The sequence below is a fragment of the Corvus moneduloides genome, chromosome 1 (assembly GCF_009650955.1).
Source record: "Corvus moneduloides isolate bCorMon1 chromosome 1, bCorMon1.pri, whole genome shotgun sequence".
NCBI classification, from domain to species: domain Eukaryota; kingdom Metazoa; phylum Chordata; class Aves; order Passeriformes; family Corvidae; genus Corvus; species Corvus moneduloides.
In genome coordinates this window covers 3,172,594-3,193,866 of record NC_045476.1, presented here as the reverse complement: position 1 = coordinate 3,193,866, position 21,273 = coordinate 3,172,594, and the positions used below count along the sequence as shown (strand labels likewise).

At 41.6% G+C, this 21,273-nt stretch overlaps 1 protein-coding gene across 9 annotated transcripts in view; it reads left to right on the top strand.

Moving 5' to 3' along the window:
• The window catches only part of ADCYAP1R1 (ADCYAP receptor type I), a 138,000-nt gene that overhangs the window by 54,151 nt on the left and 62,576 nt on the right, over positions 1-21,273 (top strand). For all 9 annotated transcript variants that reach the window (XM_032093475.1, XM_032094046.1, XM_032093961.1 and 6 more), the window contains one exon: positions 2,771-2,876. In XM_032093475.1, the coding sequence (XP_031949366.1) occupies positions 2,771-2,876 (106 nt within the window). The remainder of the gene's footprint in view (positions 1-2,770; positions 2,877-21,273) is intronic.

Below are 21,273 nucleotides of genomic sequence, written 5' to 3'. Positions count from 1 at the left end.
AAATCACACTCTTTTGTTTTTTCACTGTGGATTGAATCTAAACCTGCTTGTCAAATGTCTCTGAGGACATGGCCATAGTGGGTTTCTTAGTATTCTAGAATAGAATCACGGAATGGTTTGGGTTGGAAGGGGCCTTAAAGATCATCAGTTCCACCCCCTGCCCTGGGCAGGGACACCTTCCACTATCCCAGATTGCTCCAATCCCCATCCAGCCTGGCCTTGGACACTTCCTTCCAGGGATCCAGGGGCAGCCTGGAATAACCTGTGCTAGTGTCTCCCTAACCTCCATCATTTGATGGACTCTGGATAAATATCTGCATCTGTGTGTAGCATTTAACATCCACAGTCTCAAGCTGAAGCGTTCTGTAAGTTCTGCAAGTTAACAATAAGTGTGTGAAGAAATATTTCCTTTTGTTCAGTCACATCCTGCTTGCATAGACAATGCATTATTATTATTAGCAGTAGTAGTAATAGTAATAATAGTAATAATAATAACAATATTATTACTAAATGACAGCTTTTCCAACTGGTACCTGATGAGCTGTACAGAAGCTGCCACATTTGTGTATTGAGACAACCCCTGACCACTCTTTTCACACCTGGACAACTGTGAAGAGTGAACCTGCACTAGCAGCAGAACTCTGGGTTTCTTTGCTATTTCCCTTTTATCTTTTAAAAATATATTCTAAGAATTTCAATGTCAGCCAATGCAATTTTCTCTATCTTTGGGGAGGCTTAAGGGATGATGTAGCAAAAGCCCTTATGTTCTTGGGAGATCCTAGAGATCTGTGACAGTTTATCTTTTCCAGGCACTTGGGAGCCCTTAAAACAGAACCATGTTTGTTTTGAAGACAAACAAATCTAATAATGTGGTTGTGCCTGGTGTGTCTCTTGGGGGAAAATAGCTGAAATTTATTACTGGGATCTCGGAGATGATGAAACTGTGCAGCATTATGAGTTCCTACAAATGGTGAGGAAAGCTTTCCAGGAGAGTTCAGCAAGCAACCCTCTCTGTCCCTGAAATAGGGGTGGTGGCTTTTTGCAAAGCTGGAAGTGTGCAGATGGTTCAGAGCATCATCACACAAACAAAAGCACAACACAAGCACCATCAAACTGGATTATTACAGACTCACTGAATGGTGTGGGTTAGAAAGGACCTTAAAGAGAAATCTCATTCCAGACTCCTCCCATGGGACACCTCCCACTGTCCCAGGCTGCTCCAAGCCCCTCCAGCCTGGCCTTGGACACTTCCAGGGATCCAGGGGCAGCCACAGCTTCTCTGGACACCCTGTGCCAGGGCCTGCCCACCCTCACAGGGAAGAATTTCTTCCTGAGTCTTGATCGAAATCTCCCCTCTTTTATTTTAAAACTGTTCCTCCTTGTCCTGTCACTATCTGCCTGTGTAAAAATTTTTCTCCCCCTTTTTTATAAGCCACTTTAGCTGCTGAAAGGATTTCATGTGCCTTGGGATTTGCTGTCAGGGTGTGTTGAGTGCATGATGGTATTTTGGTGCATCCCTGATCCCAACTGTTCACTCCACTCCCTGGGAAGTGAGGGAAGAAAAGCTGAAGTGTGCAGATGGGGCTCCAAAACAAGCTAGAGTAGCTTAAATTTGGGTATTTCTTTCCCCGTTTCCTTGTCCCTACTTAGCAGATAAGGGGAAACGGGTCACACTCCATTTCCTCTGTGGTTTTCCATTGTCAAGAGTGAAGGAAATGGGATGGGAAATAGGAAATAATGAAATTGCTCCAGTGAACCAGGAGGACCTTGCCCACCTTCAGCCAGGGCACTGATTTTCATGGTGTTTTTCACTGAGTGGGGTTTGAACCTCAGCTGTGCCCCTGTAAAGTGATCTCATGAAACCTGAGGTTTTATTCTCCTTGAATGATATTCCCTGGCCCCTGGCTGCTATAGGAATGAAATCCTGGATTGATTTCCAGAAATGGGTCACATTGTTATTTTGTTGCTGCTTTGGGATTGCCTGGATTGTGTTGCCTGCAGAGTTCCTCTCATAAACAAAATTTTTATTCCCTTCTTTTTTCCCCTTTACTTTTTTGTTGTAGTGGGGTGTATTAGAGAGTTAAAGATAGAAAAATAGAAAAAGAGAAGGAAAATATTTGGATCAAGCCAGCCTGGTTTAATTGGCATTGTATTCTTTTTGGCAAAAGAATTTGCTGTGAATTCTCTGGGAATAAATAAAGTTAACACTGAGGAATGAACAAGGTGAAAGAATAAGAGAAACAGCTTTTAATTTGGTTTGGATTCCAGAGAGATTTTAATGAATTGTGCAAAGACTCACAAGAAACTGGTGGAGGATCAAACCAAGCCTAAATTGATTCCTGATTCCTCTTTAAATTATTTCCCTATTTAAAAGATATCCTTTTTTAAGCTTTTTATGAAGAAGGAATTAAATAAAAAAAAGCAAACACGTTAGAAATCACATTTTGACAGGAGGAACAATATAAAATCCCCAAATAATTTATGAGAATTTAAATTACTTCATTTGGCCTTAGACCTGCTAGAAGAAGAAAAAAGAAGAGTAAAAGTGAAGGAAAGAAAATGAAGTTTGTTACAGTTTTTGTTCAACTTTGAATGATATTTTTCTTTCTTCTTCCTTCTTTTTTTTTCTTGTAATGGAACCTTAAATCTTCCCGATGCTTCCTGATAACCTCACCATTAATTTTTTAAATGTTTTTGGGTTTTTTTTGTAACTGTAACTATTTTAATTTTGTAACTGGGGTTTTTTTTCCCATTTCCCCCCATATTTCAGGTTTCAGCAACCCATTCCAACTGCATCATTAAAAAGGAGCAAGAGACTTGTCTGGAGAAGATCCGGAGGGCAACGGCCCTGAACCCTCTCAATGACTCTTCTCCAGGTGAGTTTCAGTTCATGCACATTGAGCTGACAATTCAAAGTGTTTTTCACCATTTCCTGTGGTGCCTGGAGGGGTTTTCAGCAGTGTCAAAGCAAACACTTCATGGCAAGAGGAGCATCACTGCTGCTGAATGAGCTCGGGGAAATGTTGAAAGGACAAAAATTCAATCAATGGGAGTGCACAAGAACCATTCCTGGTTATTATCAGAGGTCAGGAATCTGTTTCTTTACTTTAGGTAATGCAGTTACAAAATGTCTACAAAACCAAAAAAAAAAAAAAAAAGGAAGAAAGAAAATTAAAAAGAAAAGACACCTGGATAATTTTTTCCTGGGTGACAGCAGCTTTGGGGACAGGATGTGACACAAAGTGCTGCTCTGGAGCAGCTCATTTTCCCTCCTCGTCTCAGTAATAATTTGTGCATCTCTCCCATGATCCGAAGCCCTTTACAGGGATTAACACTGGGATCTCTGTAATCTTGATGAAGGATACTTGTGCTATTGCTGAGATAAGAAACTGAGGCAGCGAGTGAAGAAATTTATAGTTTAATATCCTGTCTTTATTTCCTCCTGACCGCAGCAGCAGCTGCCTGTGGCCAGCACCAAGGAGAGAAGGGCAAAGAATGGCAAAGGAACTAATTGGAAATCAGGGTCCATTTACTGAGTCCTGTCCAAACTGCTTCTGCTGTGACTGGAATTGATAAAACCGCAGAGAAAAGCCGATAAAACACATTGTCTGTGATGAAGGAGGGGAGATTTGCCTCCCCTTTTTCTTGCAGCACATTTTAGTGCAGAAGTAAAGGAGGGCAGAGCGTAGATATCTGTGTTACCAGTGTCCTCTAAAGCAAACCGTTCTGCATTTTAGCTGCTGGGAGTGTTTCCATCAGAGGGGAGTGTTTCCATCAGGGTCCTGCTGTTCATCTCATGCATAAATTCGTTTCTATTCTGCTGCCCAGCTCTGGGCAGACAAACTGTGTGCTGTGGTGGAAGTGAGAAAAGCTCAGTGTACTTCAGGCAGTTCATTTCACCCCCAGGGATGTGGTTTTGAGACCCTCTTTGTGCTTTACAGAAGAGCTTCCCAGTTTTTCCCTGGTCCAGAAGTGGCATAAGCAAGGAAAAAAGGGAAAAAAAGCCTGTTTCTCATCCCCTACCCCCAGAATGATGCCAGGAGCTGATCATGAGCCCTACTTCTTATGCAATGGCTATTGTTTGGATTCAGGAATTCATAGAACTCCCCAGGTGAATAGAGACCATTTCACCAGCCAGTTTGTTCTTTATCATCCAAATCCAGAATAACCCTGACAGCTGGGGACTATTCACTCTGAACTCCTCCCCCTGCCTGTTCCAAATTGAAAGGACACAACTCAGAGATAGAGGAAGCCCAGAGCCATTGGAAAGGCTTTTGAATCTCAATGTGATTAAATTTTATCACCCACTCAGGCAGGAAGGGACTGGATCCTTTCAGGCTCTCACTCTGAGCAGAACCCAGCTGCTCCCTGTTCTGCTCCCCCAGTCTTTGCAGGCTGAATCGCTGGGAAGATTTTCCCAGGCTCGCTGAGCATCTTTGAGTTGTTCTCCACATCCTGTGGCAACGACTTCCATACTTTATGTGGCTTTGAGTAAAGAAACCATATCCCCTCCGAGAGATTAATCTTCCAGTGAAGGATTCTGGTGTATTTTTTGTTTGAAAGCCTTTTCATTCCATAGATCCTGCTTGCTGTCCTTTTCCTCTAAGTTTTAAATATTTTAAATTTTTTTCTTAAATTTTTGTAGATATGTTTTAAATTTGTTTCATTTCACCTCTGGGACTACATTTCACTCTAAACTCTTTAAATCCTGACTTCAAAGCTCACTTTTCATTATATGGTGCTTACTTCAAGCCAGATCCTGCCACCCTCCCTCCCAACAAAGCTTTATCTCCTTAGTTAAAGGATGAGATATCAACAAAACTCTTATCACCTCCTTACTGGTTAAATTTTTGCGAGATGTTTCACCACAAAACTCCCTGAAGATGCAGTAACTTTTCAGAAGTTAAGCAGTCATAAGTGCAGGGTGTTGATTCCTCTTGCATTCCTCCTGCTGCACACAAACTGTTTCTTATTTGGGGAAAATGAATATTGCTGAACATACTTTTGTTTGTTCAGCACTAAGACTTACTAATGATGGCAGGTAGTGGAGAAATGTTACCAGTTTGTTTCTTTCAAAGAACGAGAAAGATGGGAAATAACTCCTTTGCTTGTCAGAAACAGCTGAAAGAGGGAAGAAATCCCTCCTGACTGGTGAATAAAATTCTGTTTTTTCGCAATTACGTCTTCCCCTCTTTGACTATTCCTGCATGGAAGTTCCCATAGAACAATTCAGTATACACATTTTTTGAGAATTTATTTCTCCTCACTGTGGCTGCAAGGTATGAAATGGGATTGTGAGCTTTTAGGAAGTCTGTAGGGGCTTGTGAACTGTTTCTGAGTGACTGTGATGTGAAAGAAAAATCCACCTTTTGTGGCAGGTGACACAAAGAGGGTCATGTACAGAACTTGGATCTGGGGCATGAACAGTCTCTGTGTTCTGTATTTCTACAGGACTTAGAACAGGAATATAAAATGTTAGAGTTCATGAGTCCTTCTCCAAGGTGTCCACATGGCACAAAAACAATAATGGCAATACTATTTAAAATTATAAATAACTAATTATATTTATTTATTATCTCTGTTTGGAGGCCTTGTTTTCTGCACTGATAATTCTCTGCATGGGAAGCCCTGTCCTTGGGTGGCAAAATAGGAAGAACAACTTATGGGTTCCTCCATTTTGCAGGAACTCAGCTCTGCTGCCTTGGCTTTACCCCCTTGCTGTGTTGATGAACACAAACATCGACCAAATGGGGTTTCTGATGTTTCCCCCTTTCTCTCCTACTCTGCCTCTCATGCCCAGATGTTCTGCTCATTATTTCTTTATTCTTCACAGCACTGTTTTCTCTCCTTCTGCTGCTGTGCCATGCCTTTAATGCTTCAGAGGCAATGACTGCCTTGAGATTTTCTGTTTGGTTTCTTTTTTCCATTAGTTTCATGATGGATTCTTCCTCTTAAATGCTTTAAATTCTTTAGGAAACTTTATATGAGAAGAAATAGGGGGCATGTGCTGACCCTATGTGTCCGTCCCCGTTCAGTCATCACTTACAGCCTGAATGAAAAAGAGAATTTGAAGGAAATGAAATCTCAACAGGACCCAGAATCTGACTCCTTTGCTCTGGAGAAGGAATTAAACTGATAAAGCAGAGTAATGAAAGCCAAAGGCAGACAAGAAAGGAAGGAGAGCAGTGATTACTTCATACTCAACTTCCCCAGGCAGTGGAGCCAGGCTATTTCTTACATCAACATTTCCAATCTCCTCTGTTTGAGTTTTCATCCCTCTCTTCCTGTGAAGCTGCCCCAGTTTGTGCTGGACCCTCTTCTAGCTCTCACCAACCCTCCAGGTGTTTTCTGCCAGATCAGAATTGATGAATCTCACTGCTGATCCACATGCACCCTTTTTTATTTCTGTTTCTCCTGTCCAGACTCTTCTGACCTGTTCCCAACCCTGGGGCTAGGAAAGACTGACACAGGAGTTACTCAGATATTAATGATAGTTTCCTGGCTTATGTGCATTTAGCAGAAGATTTATCTAATTAAATGTTGATACCTGCAAGTGCATCTGCACTACAAATGAGCAAGTCACCTTCCTCAGTTTGTAGCTCTGGATGTCTACCAAGTAGAGCCTGAGACAGACATTTATTCCCTCCTCAATGTAGATTAGACAATGTCTATTTTTTCCCTCTGGACACATATGGAATTAAGGGTGACCATCTCAGCTCTAAATAATCACATTTAAATGTCTACGTTTGATCAGACAAATCCCACCTTTAGCTTCTGGCTCTGATATATTGAGTAGGTCATGCTGGAGGTCTGGATCACCCCAAAAAAATCTGAATTGTGATGGAAAGAACCCTGCTGATGAAATGGAGAACACCTCCAGCTGTAGATTGGCATGAAAGAATTTTCCCAGCCTGTCCCTGTCTTGCTTTCCACTTTTGGAATGGGATATTCCAGACTTGTCCCTTGAACGTGGCTCTCTCTCAAATGGTGGGGGAGTTCCTTGAGTGATCTGCAGTTTGTGCCTAAAATTTAATGTTCAAAGTGCTTAAAATGCACTAGCCTGGAATGAGCCAAGGTGTGACAAAAGTGAACTCAGCAGCAGAATTTGAATAGAAAAAGAAGTGATGAGGCCTCATTGGTGATTATGTGGTTCGTGACTCACTGTCAAATCAATCTTTAACTTGAAGCCCTTGTTTTCCAGCCCCACTCCTCCTGTCCTTCCTCTGAAAGATGTTGAAAGGAAGCGACATTCCCAGGCATGTCAAGGAATTGAAAGGAAGTGATGATTCCTACAGGGAATCACATCTAATCCTTGTTAAAAGTTACCCTGTAAATCAACAGGAAAGAAGCTGATAAGGCGTAGGAGATGGTAATCAGAAGGTAGTGTGGTGATGCAAAGAGAGATTTTGAATTATGTTTCCATCACACAGAGATGATGGAGCAGGTTTTTTTTTTCAGTTTCACATTTTTTATTGAGTGTCTCATCAGCCTCTTGGTCTCACAGAGCTTTTGAATTATCTGCTGTTATTTCTCCTGGCACCACTGGGAAGACATTACTTCACTGTGTCTCCCTTATTGAAGCAGCTGTGCCCAAGAACAACAGGACCAGGATTGAATCCAAGCTAATGAATTCCTGGAGTTGGAAGGGTATAGATAAGAAAATCTCTCTACACCTGACAGTTTCCTCTGTGGCTCCTTTTTAAGCAGGATACAGACCTAGATAGCTTTGATCTGCTTGGATACATCTCCCTTTGGTCAAAGATGCTTTTCTTTGCACTGATGGATTTATCCATGTGACACTGCATAAAGTGTCTTCTGCTAAATTCGTATTAGAGATGGTAGGAACAAGAAAGAATTTTGAGGGAGAAGCCAGGGACATGTGATGACAGACACAGGGTCTGTGCTTATTTCTGGCATCCATTCTGTAGAATCTTTATCTGAACAAATCTCTTGTGCACCCCTGGGGACCCAAGCTGTGATCGAACTTTGCTTTTTCTCAGGCAAATGCAAGAAAAACTGCTTCACTGATCTCTGTTTTCCAAGCATTGATTCGTTCTTCAGCTCGTTGCTGAATTTCTCTGACTTTATCATCATGCTTTTTAGATGTTTTTGGGAAAGGGGGAATGGTTTTAAGTGAAAGGGGGTAGCTTTAGATTAGGTACTGGGAAGAAATTCTGCTCTGTGAGGGTGGGCAGGCCCTGGCACAGGGTGTCCAGAGAAGCTGTGGCTGCCCCTGGATCCCTGGAAGTGTCCAAGGCCAGGTTGGATGGAGCTTGGGGCATCCTGGGATAGTGGAAGGTGTCCCTGCACGTGGCAGGAGGTTGGAATTAGATGAACTTTAAGGTCCCTTCCAACCTAAACCATTCTAGGATTCTCTAAGTTTGTTCATCTGATAGAGTGAATAAATTCATGTCACCTCAAAATGGACTTATAAAATAGAGAGATCTTTATCAGTGATAGATATTGAAACTGAGTTTATAGTCAAGAGGTCAAAATCAGAACTCACTGACACTTACAAATACTTACAGAACTTCAATTTGCCCTATTTCTGCTTCCACCTCCTGCTGAGAAGGTTGTGTTACAAATGCCCATTTTTCTCCCTTGCTTATTAACACAACCATTGTGGAGGTCTGAAGTTGGGTTGAATGAATTCTGTTGGTAATAATGACCAAAATCTTCACACTCCAGGCATAAACCAAGCTTCCGGATCCATAAAGAATCTTTTCCTCCAATGCAGCAGCTGAAGCTAAAATGTTGATGCTGACCCACTGTGAATTCAGTCACATCAGTGAGGCTGATAGCCTGGAAGTGCATTGCCATTGGAAAAGTTCAGGATCAGCTTTGGCAGGGGAAAGAAAGGGTGTTGTGTCACAGCCAAACTGCCCTGGAATCATTTAAGGAAAGTTTTTTTGCTAGACACAGCTGCAGACAGGACAAACCTCCAGTGGGTGAACCAGCAGCACATTTCTTGGGAAAGCCTTTAGGATGTTTCTTTTTCATCCCTCTTTAATACACAGCCAAGCTATATTCACCTAAATGCTCTTCCTGGGGAGGCAAACAGTACAACAATAATTTTTCTGGTGAGGAATTCCTGGAAAGAGAGATTCAAATGCCATCCACATTGCACCCTAGACACAAAACTAATGGGAGATGAGCAGGGATATTCCTTTGGTGTTGTAACTCCCAGCTGAGATCATGGTGCTGGGAGCAGAAATAGAGCTTTTGTGATCCTACAGCTTTTGCTTCCAGGCCCAGCTGGATTGCCACTAGACTGGAAATCTCTGGACCATTTTTCATCAGGGATCACAGTGTGGTTGGAATCTTGTGTGTTTCAATTTCAAGAAAATCATTCCTTAATAAACTGTCCCCTTGTCTTCAGTGCCATGTGCTATCCATGGGACAGTGCTGAGCCATGTCAAAGGGGTGTGTAGGGCCATGTGGAGTGTGTAGGGCCATATGGAGTGTGTAGGGCCATATGGAGAGTGTAGGGCCATATGGAGTGTGTAGGGCCATGTGGAGTGTGTAGGGCCATGTGAAGTTTGTAGGGCTATGCGGAGTGTGTAGGGCCATATGGAGTGTGTAGGGCCATATGGAGTGTGTAGGGCCATATGGAGAGTGTAGGGCCATGTGGAGAGTGTAGGGCCATATGGAGAGTGTAGGGCTATGGAGTGTGTAGGGCCATATGGAGAGTGTAGGGCCATGGAGTGTGTAGGGCCATATGGAGTGTGTAGGGCCATGGAGTGTGTAGGGCTGTGGAGTGTGTAGGGCCATATGGAGTGTATAGGGCCATGTGGAGAGTGTAGGGCCATATGGAGTGTATAGGGCCATGTGGAGAGTGTAGGGCCATGGAGTGTGTAGGGCCATATGGAGTGTGTAGGGCCATATGGAGAGTGTAGGGCCATATGGAGAGTGTAGGGCCATGTGGAGTGTGTAGGGCCATGGAGTGTGTAGGGCCATGTGGAGTGTGTAGGGCCATATGGAGTGTGTAGGGCCATGTGAAGTTTGTAGGGCTATGGAGTGTGTAGGGCCATGTGGAGTGTGTAGGGCCATGTGGAGTGTATAGGGCCATGTGGAGTGTGTAGGGCCATGTGGAGTGTGTATGGCCATATGGAGAGTGTAGGGCCATATGGAGTGTGTAGGGCCATATGGAGAGTGTAGGGCCATGGAGTGTGTAGGGCCATGGAGTGTGTAGGGCCATGTAAAGTTTGTAGGGCTATGGAGTGTGTAGGGCCATATGGAGTGTGTAGGGCCATGGAGTGTGTAGGGCCATGGAGTGTGTAGGGCCATGTGGAGTGTGCAGGGCCATGTGGAGTGTGTAGGGCCATATGGAGTGTATAGGGCCATATGGAGTGTATAGGGCCATATGGAGTGTGTATGGCCATATGGAGAGTGTAGGGCCATGTGGAGTGTGTATGGCCATATGGAGAGTGTAGGGCCATGTGGAGTGTGTAGGGCCATATGGAGTGTGTAGGGCCATATGGAGTGTGTATGGCCATATGGAGTGTATAGGGCCATATGGAGTGTGTATGGCCATATGGAGTGTATAGGGCCATATGGAGTGTGTATGGCCATATGGAGTGTATAGGGCCATATGGAGTGTATAGGGCCATATGGAGTGTACAGGGCCATATGGAGTGTATAGGGCCATATGGAGTGTATAGGGCCATATGGAGTGTGTATGGCCATATGGAGTGTATAGGGCCATATGGAGTGTATAGGGCCATATGGAGTGTGTATGGCCATATGGAGTGTATAGGGCCATATGGAGTGTGTATGGCCATATGGAGTGTATAGGGCCATATGGAGTGTATAGGGCCATATGGAGTGTGTAGGGCCATATGGAGTGTGTAGGGCCATGTGGAGTGTGTAGGGCTATGTGGAGAGTGTAGGGCCACAGGTGCGTACTGCATCACCTGGGCACAGCTCTGCCATGGATTTCCCGCATAGGATAGATATGGATTCTTCAGTCTCTGCCATAAGAATCTTAACCTCAAGCCTTATAAGTTCTTATTCACCACTTCATCTCCAGGAACAGAATTTGTCTTTCTGGATTTTAGTGAGTAACACCTCAGTTCTCTGTCCTAAACGAAGTCTGAACCCTTTAGAGCCGTGGCTCCTTCCTAAGAGCTATTCCTTTCCAGCTCCTCTGGGTTCCTGACATTTGTGGATAAATTGTTCTCTGGAACAGCCTTTTTCTCTCTCCCCTCACTCAGGAGGGAGGCCAGAGGACGAGTTAAGCCCTGTGGACTCTCTAAGCTGGTTAAAGCTTAGGTGAGGTGATCATCAGCCTGGGGATGGTCAGGGAAGATGACTCAGAGAAAAAGGTGTAAAAATTGCTGTAATGGGGCAGAAATTTCTATTATGTCCTTGGGCAGCAGGAACACACTGTGATGGTTTAAACAAGGACTGCCACCTTTGCAAGCCCTGCTGATAAATCTGAGTTTAATCATCTTCTCAGCATTTGCTGGACTTCCATTCAGGAAAGAAGGGAAGGAAAAGTACTGGAATTTAATATCTACAGCTCTGAAAACACCATTAGCTGTGAAACACATGTATGAGCCACTATTGCCATCCCATAGTATATTCATGTGATAATTCCCACCTGGTTCTTTCAAAACCACTACTTTTGTCATCTCCAGAATTGCCAGGAAGTCCTTCTATAATGGGCAAGGAACATAAGTTAAAAGAAAATGAAATGTGAATTAGAATTTGCCCAGGCAGCTGGGTACAATAATGACTCGGGTAAGATGAGTTTCTGGGAACTAGATTGAATAAAAGTTTAGTCATTGAAAAATGAGGGTTAAGGTTACATTTTAAAATAATTGAGGCTGAAAAACAGCAACCATTAACAAATTTGGGAAATGAAAATATATGGCCATTTCATATTGTTCTGTTCAACAGAACATTGTTTCAGAAGTATTGGTACTTAAACTGAATTAGGGATAAAAGCAAAGAAATGATAAAATTCAAGATAAAAAGCTAAAACTGAAATTTCCTTTCTGCCTGTCCAACTCTCTGTTTTCTTGTCAGACAGAATGAAGGAAAAACTCTGACTTAATTGAAAAGAATGGGATTTTTGTGTGTGTTTAAAAATAAAATATCCATTATTTACACAGTTCCACCTGTGAGTTCCTTGTTTCTATGGTGACGTCCAGTTCATTAAATCCTCTCTTTTCTTTGGTCCAGACTTAAATATTATGAAGAAGACCACTCTAACCATCTAGTTCATCATGTACATGGTGATCTAGAGCAAAGGGGGCAGTTTCTTTCCAGTATATGCAGAGATTATTAAACTGTGAGGGTTTGCCCCACACATTGTTTACCTTCAGAGGATTTTTGTTTGTGTTTTGTTTATTTTTGCTTGGTTGGTTGGTTGATTTGGGGTTTTTAATGAACATTTTCAAATACACAGCATAGTAGATGCAACCTGGCCTAGTGTAAAGTGTCCCTACCCATGGTGGGGGTGAATGAGGTGATCTTTAAGGTCCCTTCCAACACAAACCATCCCATTATTCCATGATTTTAGATGCCTTTGCAATTGGTTTTACCTGTGGGGCAGAGGTACAATTCTAATTCACGTTGCCCCAAGCAGTTGTGAGCTGCACATGTAGTTGCAATCATGTTCTACCAGGCCACTGCAGTTAAAAAATGAATGATGAGAAGCAGCAAAACTTACCCAATTAATGAGTGATGGTTTCATCTGTCAGTATCAGCAGAGTCGTGAGCAGATGGAAGCTGTGACAACACTCACTCATCGAGTTTTTTAGCATCTGTACTACCATAGCTAAAAAAAAATTCCCAAAAAAGCTATTAAGGAGTCATCTGAATTATAAGTGAGTGATAATTGTTAAGTGGCGTGTGATGGTCAACTCCTCTGAAACCAGTGCTCCATCCCAGCAGGCAGCAGCTGCACTCTGCTGGAGTGCTGAAACAAAAAAAGTGTTTCCTTGCATGGAGCTTGTGTTTTCATAAAGGTCCTGCAAACGTGTTACGCTTCTGTAAAAATGAGTGAGTCAGGTGTCAGACAACTGGATCTTTCTTTAAAAGGGAATTCAGTGAAAATGCTCTTTTGTTCCTATTCCCATGGCGTGTTCTGTGGCTGGCTGCTGGATGTTTTGACAAAGCAAGGCTTTCTTGCTGCTTCAGACTGTTTGTGTCCCTGAGAAAACACAGCAGTGAGAGAGAGAGCTCGATCCTTGCTGGAGGCAATGGCACAGTTGACTGGTTTCTAGGATCTTTATGTCCAGTGATGAAACATGGAGAAGGCAGCACTGATGGACTTTGGATTTCTCCTCACTGGCAATGATTACATTTCAGAGAAACCCTGGATGAACCCTAGACTTTGCCTGTAAATTGCTTTCTAGTGTCCAATAAGCTCCTATAGCAAGAGAAATAGGAAATTACGTTGGAGATTTTTAGGACCAGATGCAGGTGCAGGTGTATTCCTTAGGGTATCAAGACATTCTGTCACGGGGCCTAGAGAAGAATCATGTCTACCCAGATTGGAAACTCAATGCCCTGAAGCATCTCAGGTTGCAGTAAAACCTTACCTTTGTTAAAACAAATTAAATCCTCAGAGTCAAAATACCTGACATTGCTTCCTAAAAGCCCCATGTCCGGTCTAAGTCAGTCACCCTGGCTCCCTGAATAACCAGTGATGGAAAACAGAAGACCAGTGCAGATCATTGCCCAGAGACACCTTCATTTTATCCCTGGAATTACTTTCAAAGCTTCAGTAAATACATTGACTTCATGGACTGGAGTGGAATGGGGAGACACTGAAGATGTAGTTGAAGATGTCTCTAACCATTGCAGCAGATTTGATCTAGATGATCTTTCAAGGCCTCTTCCAACCCAAACCATTCCACGATTCTAGGAATCTCAGTGAAAAGAGATAGGCATTTCCAGAGAACCAGTGATGTTTCCTAAGAAAATCCACCAAAAAATAAAAAAATTGAGGAAGTTTTGTTTGCTGGAGGATGTTAACCAAGCTATGAAAAAATGCACTGGTTGTAGACACGAAAAAACCCACATTCCTTAAGTGAATAATTCTGAGCATTTTTTTGTAACAGAGAAACCGCAGGATTACTGCACACCACATCCAGGAAATTTGGTTGTTTTAGTCAAATTACCCAAAGGCAAGGAGAGAACAGTACAGCAACAATTTATGATCCCTGCTTGAGCTTAAAAAAGCCTAAAAGGATGTAAAAGATACTGGCACGTGTTAATATAGACTAAATACAGATTTTGATCCTTTCCTTAATTCTTCAGCTTTGAGTTTCTGCAGCTGAATAATTAATTAAATATGGCCAGTGAATATAAGAGGATCTACCAACACAGACTGAAATTAGGACTCTGGATGGTGTTAAGGGCACGTTTATCCCCCTGGTGTGATGGGAAATCTGCAATATTTGCCCATTCCCGCTGTGCCCTGCAATAGCTCCGCATTTGTAATGATGTTCCCCATTGCTGGTGACAATGACAATCAGGATCCTCCTTCCTTCTGGCTTTGTGTTGGGCAGGAGCCCAAGAAGGAGCAGAGTCACTGCAGCAGAGGCTCAGTGTGTGACACTGGTTTGTCAACAGCTGGCAGGGCTGGGGCTTGGACTCGGTGATCCTTGTGGGTCCCTTCCAACTCAGGATTTTCTGTGATTCTGTGAGTTTTCCTCACAGAACTTGAGGTTTCTGTGCCTTAGGTGTTTTCAGCTTGGCTGTTGTCCCAAAGCTGCCTTCCCAGTCAAAGGAAAAAAGCTGGATTTTTGAGGGAATGATTCATGAGATGCGTTTCAAACATCTGCTTTCCAGTGAGAGACACTGTTCTCCAGGATTGCCTGTTCCTGTCTATTCCCACAAAAACTTTGAGGGCCATTCAAATGTAGATATTGGCAGGGGTCAGTTAAATCCCACTCTGGAAAGCAAATTTGCCAGGTGCTGCTTCCTTTGTTCACGGGAAGGTTGCCTGTACTCAAGACAACTGATGGGAGAACAATAAAGGTGATGGGAGCAAGAAAGGGCTGGAAGAAATTCTGATGGCTTTCTGTTGATGACTTTGATTGGAAGACTTTTCTGTACCCACTTAAGAATCACCTTTTCACCAGTACTTCGGTTTCTGGAGGAACATTCTGACATTTTATTTAAAATCACTCCTTTTGCTATTTGCCGGTATTGTAGGATCACTTGGAAAGTTCTAGTCGTGAACAAAATTGTATTAGACACTAGACTCAAGAAAGTCTTCTTAGCCTCTTCTTACCATGAAATGTTTTTTTTTCTTATGAGATTTCTGATATTCTCACAGAGGTGGCCAATGCTTAAAATTGCCCAACTGCACAAGTTCATTTCTTGTTGCAGCCTCTTCTGTGCTTCATCCACTGCTTCTTAATACACCTCACAAACTTAAGCCAAGATCTTCATTACAGGGAACTGCCTACTCAATAATACATGCAGCTGAATAAGTGTAATAATTTGGACTCCTGACAGGCTTTGCATATTGATTTTTCCTCAGCAAAATAAAACTGAAGCACAGTAAGTTAAATCATCTTCAGATGGACAAGCAAGTTATGGTGCTCCAACAAGTTTTTAACTGCTCTGTCTGCTAAGTGGTAGAAAAGTCTCTGTATTTACTTATCTCAGCATGGCAAAAACAAGATAATTCAGCCCTATTTACCCTCAAAAGCAGCAGCACAAAGTCACTTACATTGATATATTCCATGCCCACAGCAGGGGAATTGAAATTAAATGGTCTTTAAGGTCCTTTCCAACCCAAACCATTCCATGTAACACCTTAAATATCAGCTCCCTGAGCCCTTACTGAGCTTTATTTTTTTCCACAAAGTTCTTGGCCTTTTCCACCACTGGACTAACAAGGCAGGAGGAATTGCAGCTCCAGTCTTCATTGTATTTTTTTTAGTTTCTGTGCAAAGGGGGATGAGGGTGGGGAAGGGAGATCCTTGGCTTTACCCATGAGCTGCTATCCAGCACTGCTGGCTCAGACTGGACATGGTAGTTTGCTGCTGGAAAAAGGGAGGGAATGAAAAATGTGCAATTCCTTCCCCAAATTCCTCACAAGAAAAAGAGGGAACAGGAAAGTACAAAGGGAGAATTCTCTCATGTAACTTTTCTGGCCCTTTGTAACAGAAAAGAAAAAAGAACTCATGTTTTGGTTTGGGGATCATAAAGCTTAATATGTGGCAATAGTTCCTTGCAGAGAGGAGAATTTTGCATTCTGTGCTAGAAAACAAATTAACTTGGCCTGTGCTGTTTTGCTTCCCAGCTTGAGATTTCATTTTCTAATATGAGTTCCACCACAGAAACAAGTTACTCTTTGGTGCAGGAGTTCTTTAGCAATGTCACTCTTGAGTTTAAAGGTGAAATTAATCTCCCTTTAGCTGGCTGAAAGCAGAGTATTTGCTTAAAGTGGACGTGTAGGCTCTTCTATGAAAAAAGAAAAATTAAATAAAAAAGAGGAAAAAAGTTGATTTGACCAGCCTATCTTTTATAACTATTTTAAGATAATATATGAATTTAAGGCACTTCAGAAGTAAGATAGAAGACCTTCTGCCCTGTTGATGTGTCATCTGTTTTTCCTTCATTTCCTATCGACAGGAATGTTGAACGTTGGAGTCCATTTTTTTTCCCAGTATAACCATTATTCCTGCAAAACAGTTGGAAAGGAACAGAATCTAGAAAACTTGCCAACAAGATTTCAAATCGATCTGTTCAAATAAATGTTCTTTCCTTCTCTTTGCCTTCCTGAATTTTGCTCCCGGATGCCATGAAGACTCACGATTTTGACGGCTCAATGAATGTATAATGTCTCATAAATTATTTACAGACAAATCAAAGTAATTACCTGTCTCTTGCACAACATTGTAAACATGGAGTTTAGAGGCATTTTTGGTTTTAACTTGAATATTTTTGAGCCTCAAGCCATGTGGAAATACCCCAAAAACCTCACTTCCCAGGTAATAAAATATTTATAGCTACGACCAGCTTGCTTTTTTAAAAGGATTTTTGATGAGACACACTTTTAAAATTTTGATGCTTCTTTAAGCAAGCACATTTTTTACCAAAATAAGAGCAGCCAATCGCCAGCTGGCAGTGGAAGGGTTCTGCTGTCAGCACCAAGAACAGGTGGAATTCTGCTGCTCTCAATCCCATCTCAACTCCCACTGAATCCAACAGGCATTTTTGGCATGTTTTTCAGTGAAGAGAACTGTACTGGGCTCCGTATTTAGGGAAAAAATGCCCCCCTTGGGGAACAATTGCATCACTGGATGTTAGACATCTAAATTATTGGCTAAATTAGCTGGCGAGTCTCCCAAGACTCCTTGTAGAGTTGATAGATACAGAGATTTACATCCAGTTTGCATATTAAAAAAACCTAAATTAAGGTGCCTTAATATGCAAGCTGAGTCCCACTGAAGGCACATCCATAATCTCAGAGAGCTGAGCTGCCTGTTTCACTTCCCAGCCCTGGAATTCCTCTTTTTTTCAGTGTTCATAGACATTTTTTTACTTTTCCGGTTGGTGTTTTTGTTGTTGGGTCGTTTTGGGTTTTTTTGGTGTTTTTTTGTTTAGTGTTTTGTTTGGTGGGTTGGGGTTTTTTGGTTTTGTTTTTTGGGTTGTTTTTTTTTGTTGTTGTTGTTTTAGTTTTTGGGTTTTGGTGCATTTTGGTTTGGTTTTTTGTGGGTTTTTTCATTGGTTTAAACCAAATGGGAACCTTACCCAAATAGTTGGACATGGGTTAAACAGCATCGTTTTCACCCTTCAGGAGCAGATAGTTGAGCCTTGTGGACAAGCACCTGCAGATGCTTTTCTTATTGATCCTTTTCCTTGCCTTTCTGATTACCCTAAAAGCCATTTCAGACTTCCATGGCAGCTTCCACTTTTGGTAATCAGGCCATACATCTCCTGCTCTCCCAGCTGCTGGCATCGATTGGTTTGTGTCCTTCTGCAGAAAGACAAATTGAAGGGAGCAGAGTGAAACAACACAAGTACAAATCACAACCCAAACAAAAGGCAAGGCTGGAAGGATCCATCACTGAGTGACCTGGCTGAAGAAATTGCTGGACACAGAAGTCAGTGAACAAGGAAATGCTTTAGAGGAGAAAAAACAATTATTAGAGTGTGTAATGAGTATGCCCAAGCCATATGCCAAGAGCAAAGCCAAACTGAAATAATGAACACAAACAATTAATAAAATGTGCTGAAGGATTGTTGGGCATATTTTAAGAACTTACCTCATCCTTATTCCCAAGACAGGAAAGGACTTGAGTCTGCTCCAGATTTTTGGCCATAAAAAATAATGATTAATGTAATTCCACCCCTTCTCTGCTAACCTGCAAACTGCCCGAACCAGCACCCACTGTTACCATAACTGAATAATCCTGGACAGAATTAAATAGAGTGCTCCCAGTCAGCAGGGCTATTCCGTAATTGTCTTCATGCAGGACACACCAGAATCGCTGATCTGTTTCCCATTATTCCACTGGATTGAGAGCTCATAAAGAGATTTTCCAGTGGTGTGGTTACAGCAGCTGAGCATTCCTGCTCACATGAAGAAGATTTCTCACTTGGGTTATAAACTGAGTGGGTTTTGTGTGCTTCCTAATTTTTCTTCTACCTGCATCTCAGACTGTGGACTATCTGCAGATATCTGTAAATACAAACCTATACTCTCTACCTGCACAAATGCACACCTTCAGCTATAAAAACTTACATCTAACTGGGGTTTACATCAAGATTTAATTTTAAATCTGCTAAATAACATCTGTTCATTCGTAGAATATCAGGAAGGAATTTATCATTGTCTTATTATTATTGTCTGACACTGATGTTATTGCCATCCCTGCAAGTCAGAATTTCTCAAGTGACTGAAACATAAAGAAGTTTCTGGGTCTTTATTACTCAAGCACACAGAATTGTGCCCTGTAATACTTTTCTTTTTTCATGCTTTTTCCAGCTAATAAAAATGTCACAGACAATGAGAACTCCCCAAATTCCTTTTAGATATTTTAGTTATGGTTTATTTTGCCTGGGTGCAAAGAAGGATCTATGTGAACTCCATAGGTCCCTTTAGGTGTATTTTCCATTTCTCCATAATGATTCTACATTCCAATAAAGGAATATTGGTTAAAGTTATGCAAATTTTCATTGTTATTTATTACTTCAGATAGGAGGATAATTACCTGCCCGCACATACTGGTGAGAAAAACTACAGAGCAATTTCCATCCTACTTGATCTTTAATTCTTTCTAATAGGAAGAGGGGGAGAAGGAATAATAATATGCTTACCTAATTTTCATTTCTTTTTTAACCCACCTCTAAATTTTCTAAACCACTTAATCTCTGACTTATAGCAGCTTTAGACATGGAGAAACTAATTATCTATTTTGGAATTAACTCCTTATTTACAGGTGAGAATGTGCAGACTTTTTTTTCACAAATATGGTTAAAATCCACATTCTTTCCAAAATACTTCTTCCTTCAGTGATTCCATCAATGGCCTTTATGGAGGCAGTGACTAACCCATCAGTGTTGGAGGTTTGATCCATATCTCTGTATGTTCTTGGTGTTACTGGTCCTGTAAATTGATCATAAATTGTCAAGTCCTCTTGGCAGCCACTTCCATTTCTTCCTGTATCCTGCCAGCCTTTAGACCAAGAAAGCCAGACCCATCACACTCCTTGTGATCCAAAGACAAGCAAAGAAGAATTATCTTGTCTCGAATTATTCAGATTTTGCATTAACACAACTGTAATTTTTGGGTCTTCCTGTGGTTTTCTGGGCATTTTCACCTAAGGCATTTCCGCTACCTAAACATCAGAAATACTTCTCACATCCTCTCCTCTGCTGTTTATTACCATTTCCAGTAATCCCAGTGAGGCTGGATCACATTTAATTTGCAGTGTTATTTTTTTTTTCCACTCTCTGAATACATTGTGGGCACTCAGAGAAGTTCAATATGGAAGAGGAGACAGCGTTTGTTAAACTCCGACATTGTGTTCCTGTTCAGGAGCGTGAAGTGCAGCACATGAACATCCCCCCTCACAGGGGATGGATATTGATAACGGATTTATTTCCTTTGTTTCCTCCACTAGACCATAAGGTCCCACGAGCTCTAATAAGGAATTGTTTGACTCACCACTGGAACAATTTCCAGGACAGATTATGGAATTTGCACGCTGGAAGAAATTAAGTTATTTAATTCAGTCATTTCTCATCCTCCGAAGGTTTGAAGGAGTAAACAAGGAACAAATTCCTCTCAGGAGTGTCCCCACTGGCGTCACTCTGCTTACATCAGGAATGAATTTGGCCCAAGATCTGTTCTAAGTTATCTTCTACATTTTCCACTGAGATAATTCTATTTATAAAAACCAGAAAAGCAGAAAATGGGCAGCAGGAGTTGGAATATGAAGGGGCAGCTTGATTTTACAACTTTGGCTCTGGAGAACATTTAGATTTCAGTGTCACCATTTATTGCAGTTTGTTTGGTGTTGTTTTCCAGCTGTAAAAAAGAGCAGAAAATCTTCTGACACCCAGAGCTACCCTGAAACAAAAACAGTAATAATTTGTAAATTCCTTTTGAGGGATCTTAATAGATGTGTACCACAATTTAATATAATTTCTGAAATTATCAATTATATAGACTTGAGGTCGGTTGCTCTTTTCAGTTGTTTATTGCCTGCCTGTTTTCTTTGGTCTGTTTATCCTTTTAGAAACAAGTCAAAATTCCTGACAAATGTTATTGAGTGGGCAATTATTAATCTCAGGCTTTGCCTGAATAATTCCCATTGAAAATCTTGGGATTTTTTAAGGCTCATCCTCAGATACAGTTTCAAGGTTAGTGCCTGATTTTAGTCCCACTCCAGTGCTGTTGTGAGATTAGTTAGAAATGAACAAATCAAAAGAAGATGTTATCATTTTTTTTCTTTTGAGACAGAAAAGATTTGAAGCTGTGAATTTATTATTGTGAATCCTCAAGGCTCAAGAGACCTGCTGTTAAATTTTCTCCTCATCTTCTTCCATGCAATTAAATCCTGTCTCCATTTTCAAAGGAATTCAGACTCCAAAATACCAAAAAGACAGTCTGAAAAAATGTCCACTTTCTCTGTCTCCACGGCAACTGTTTATCCCAGAGATCTTTCCAGATGTCTTCTTCACAGGCCCATAAATATCATAATGGGTCAAATATTACTCTGAGGGTAGCAAAAGTGACAATGAACTGTTCAGCTCTCCAGCTTGGGAAGATTTTTTACCTTTTTAGCCATAGCT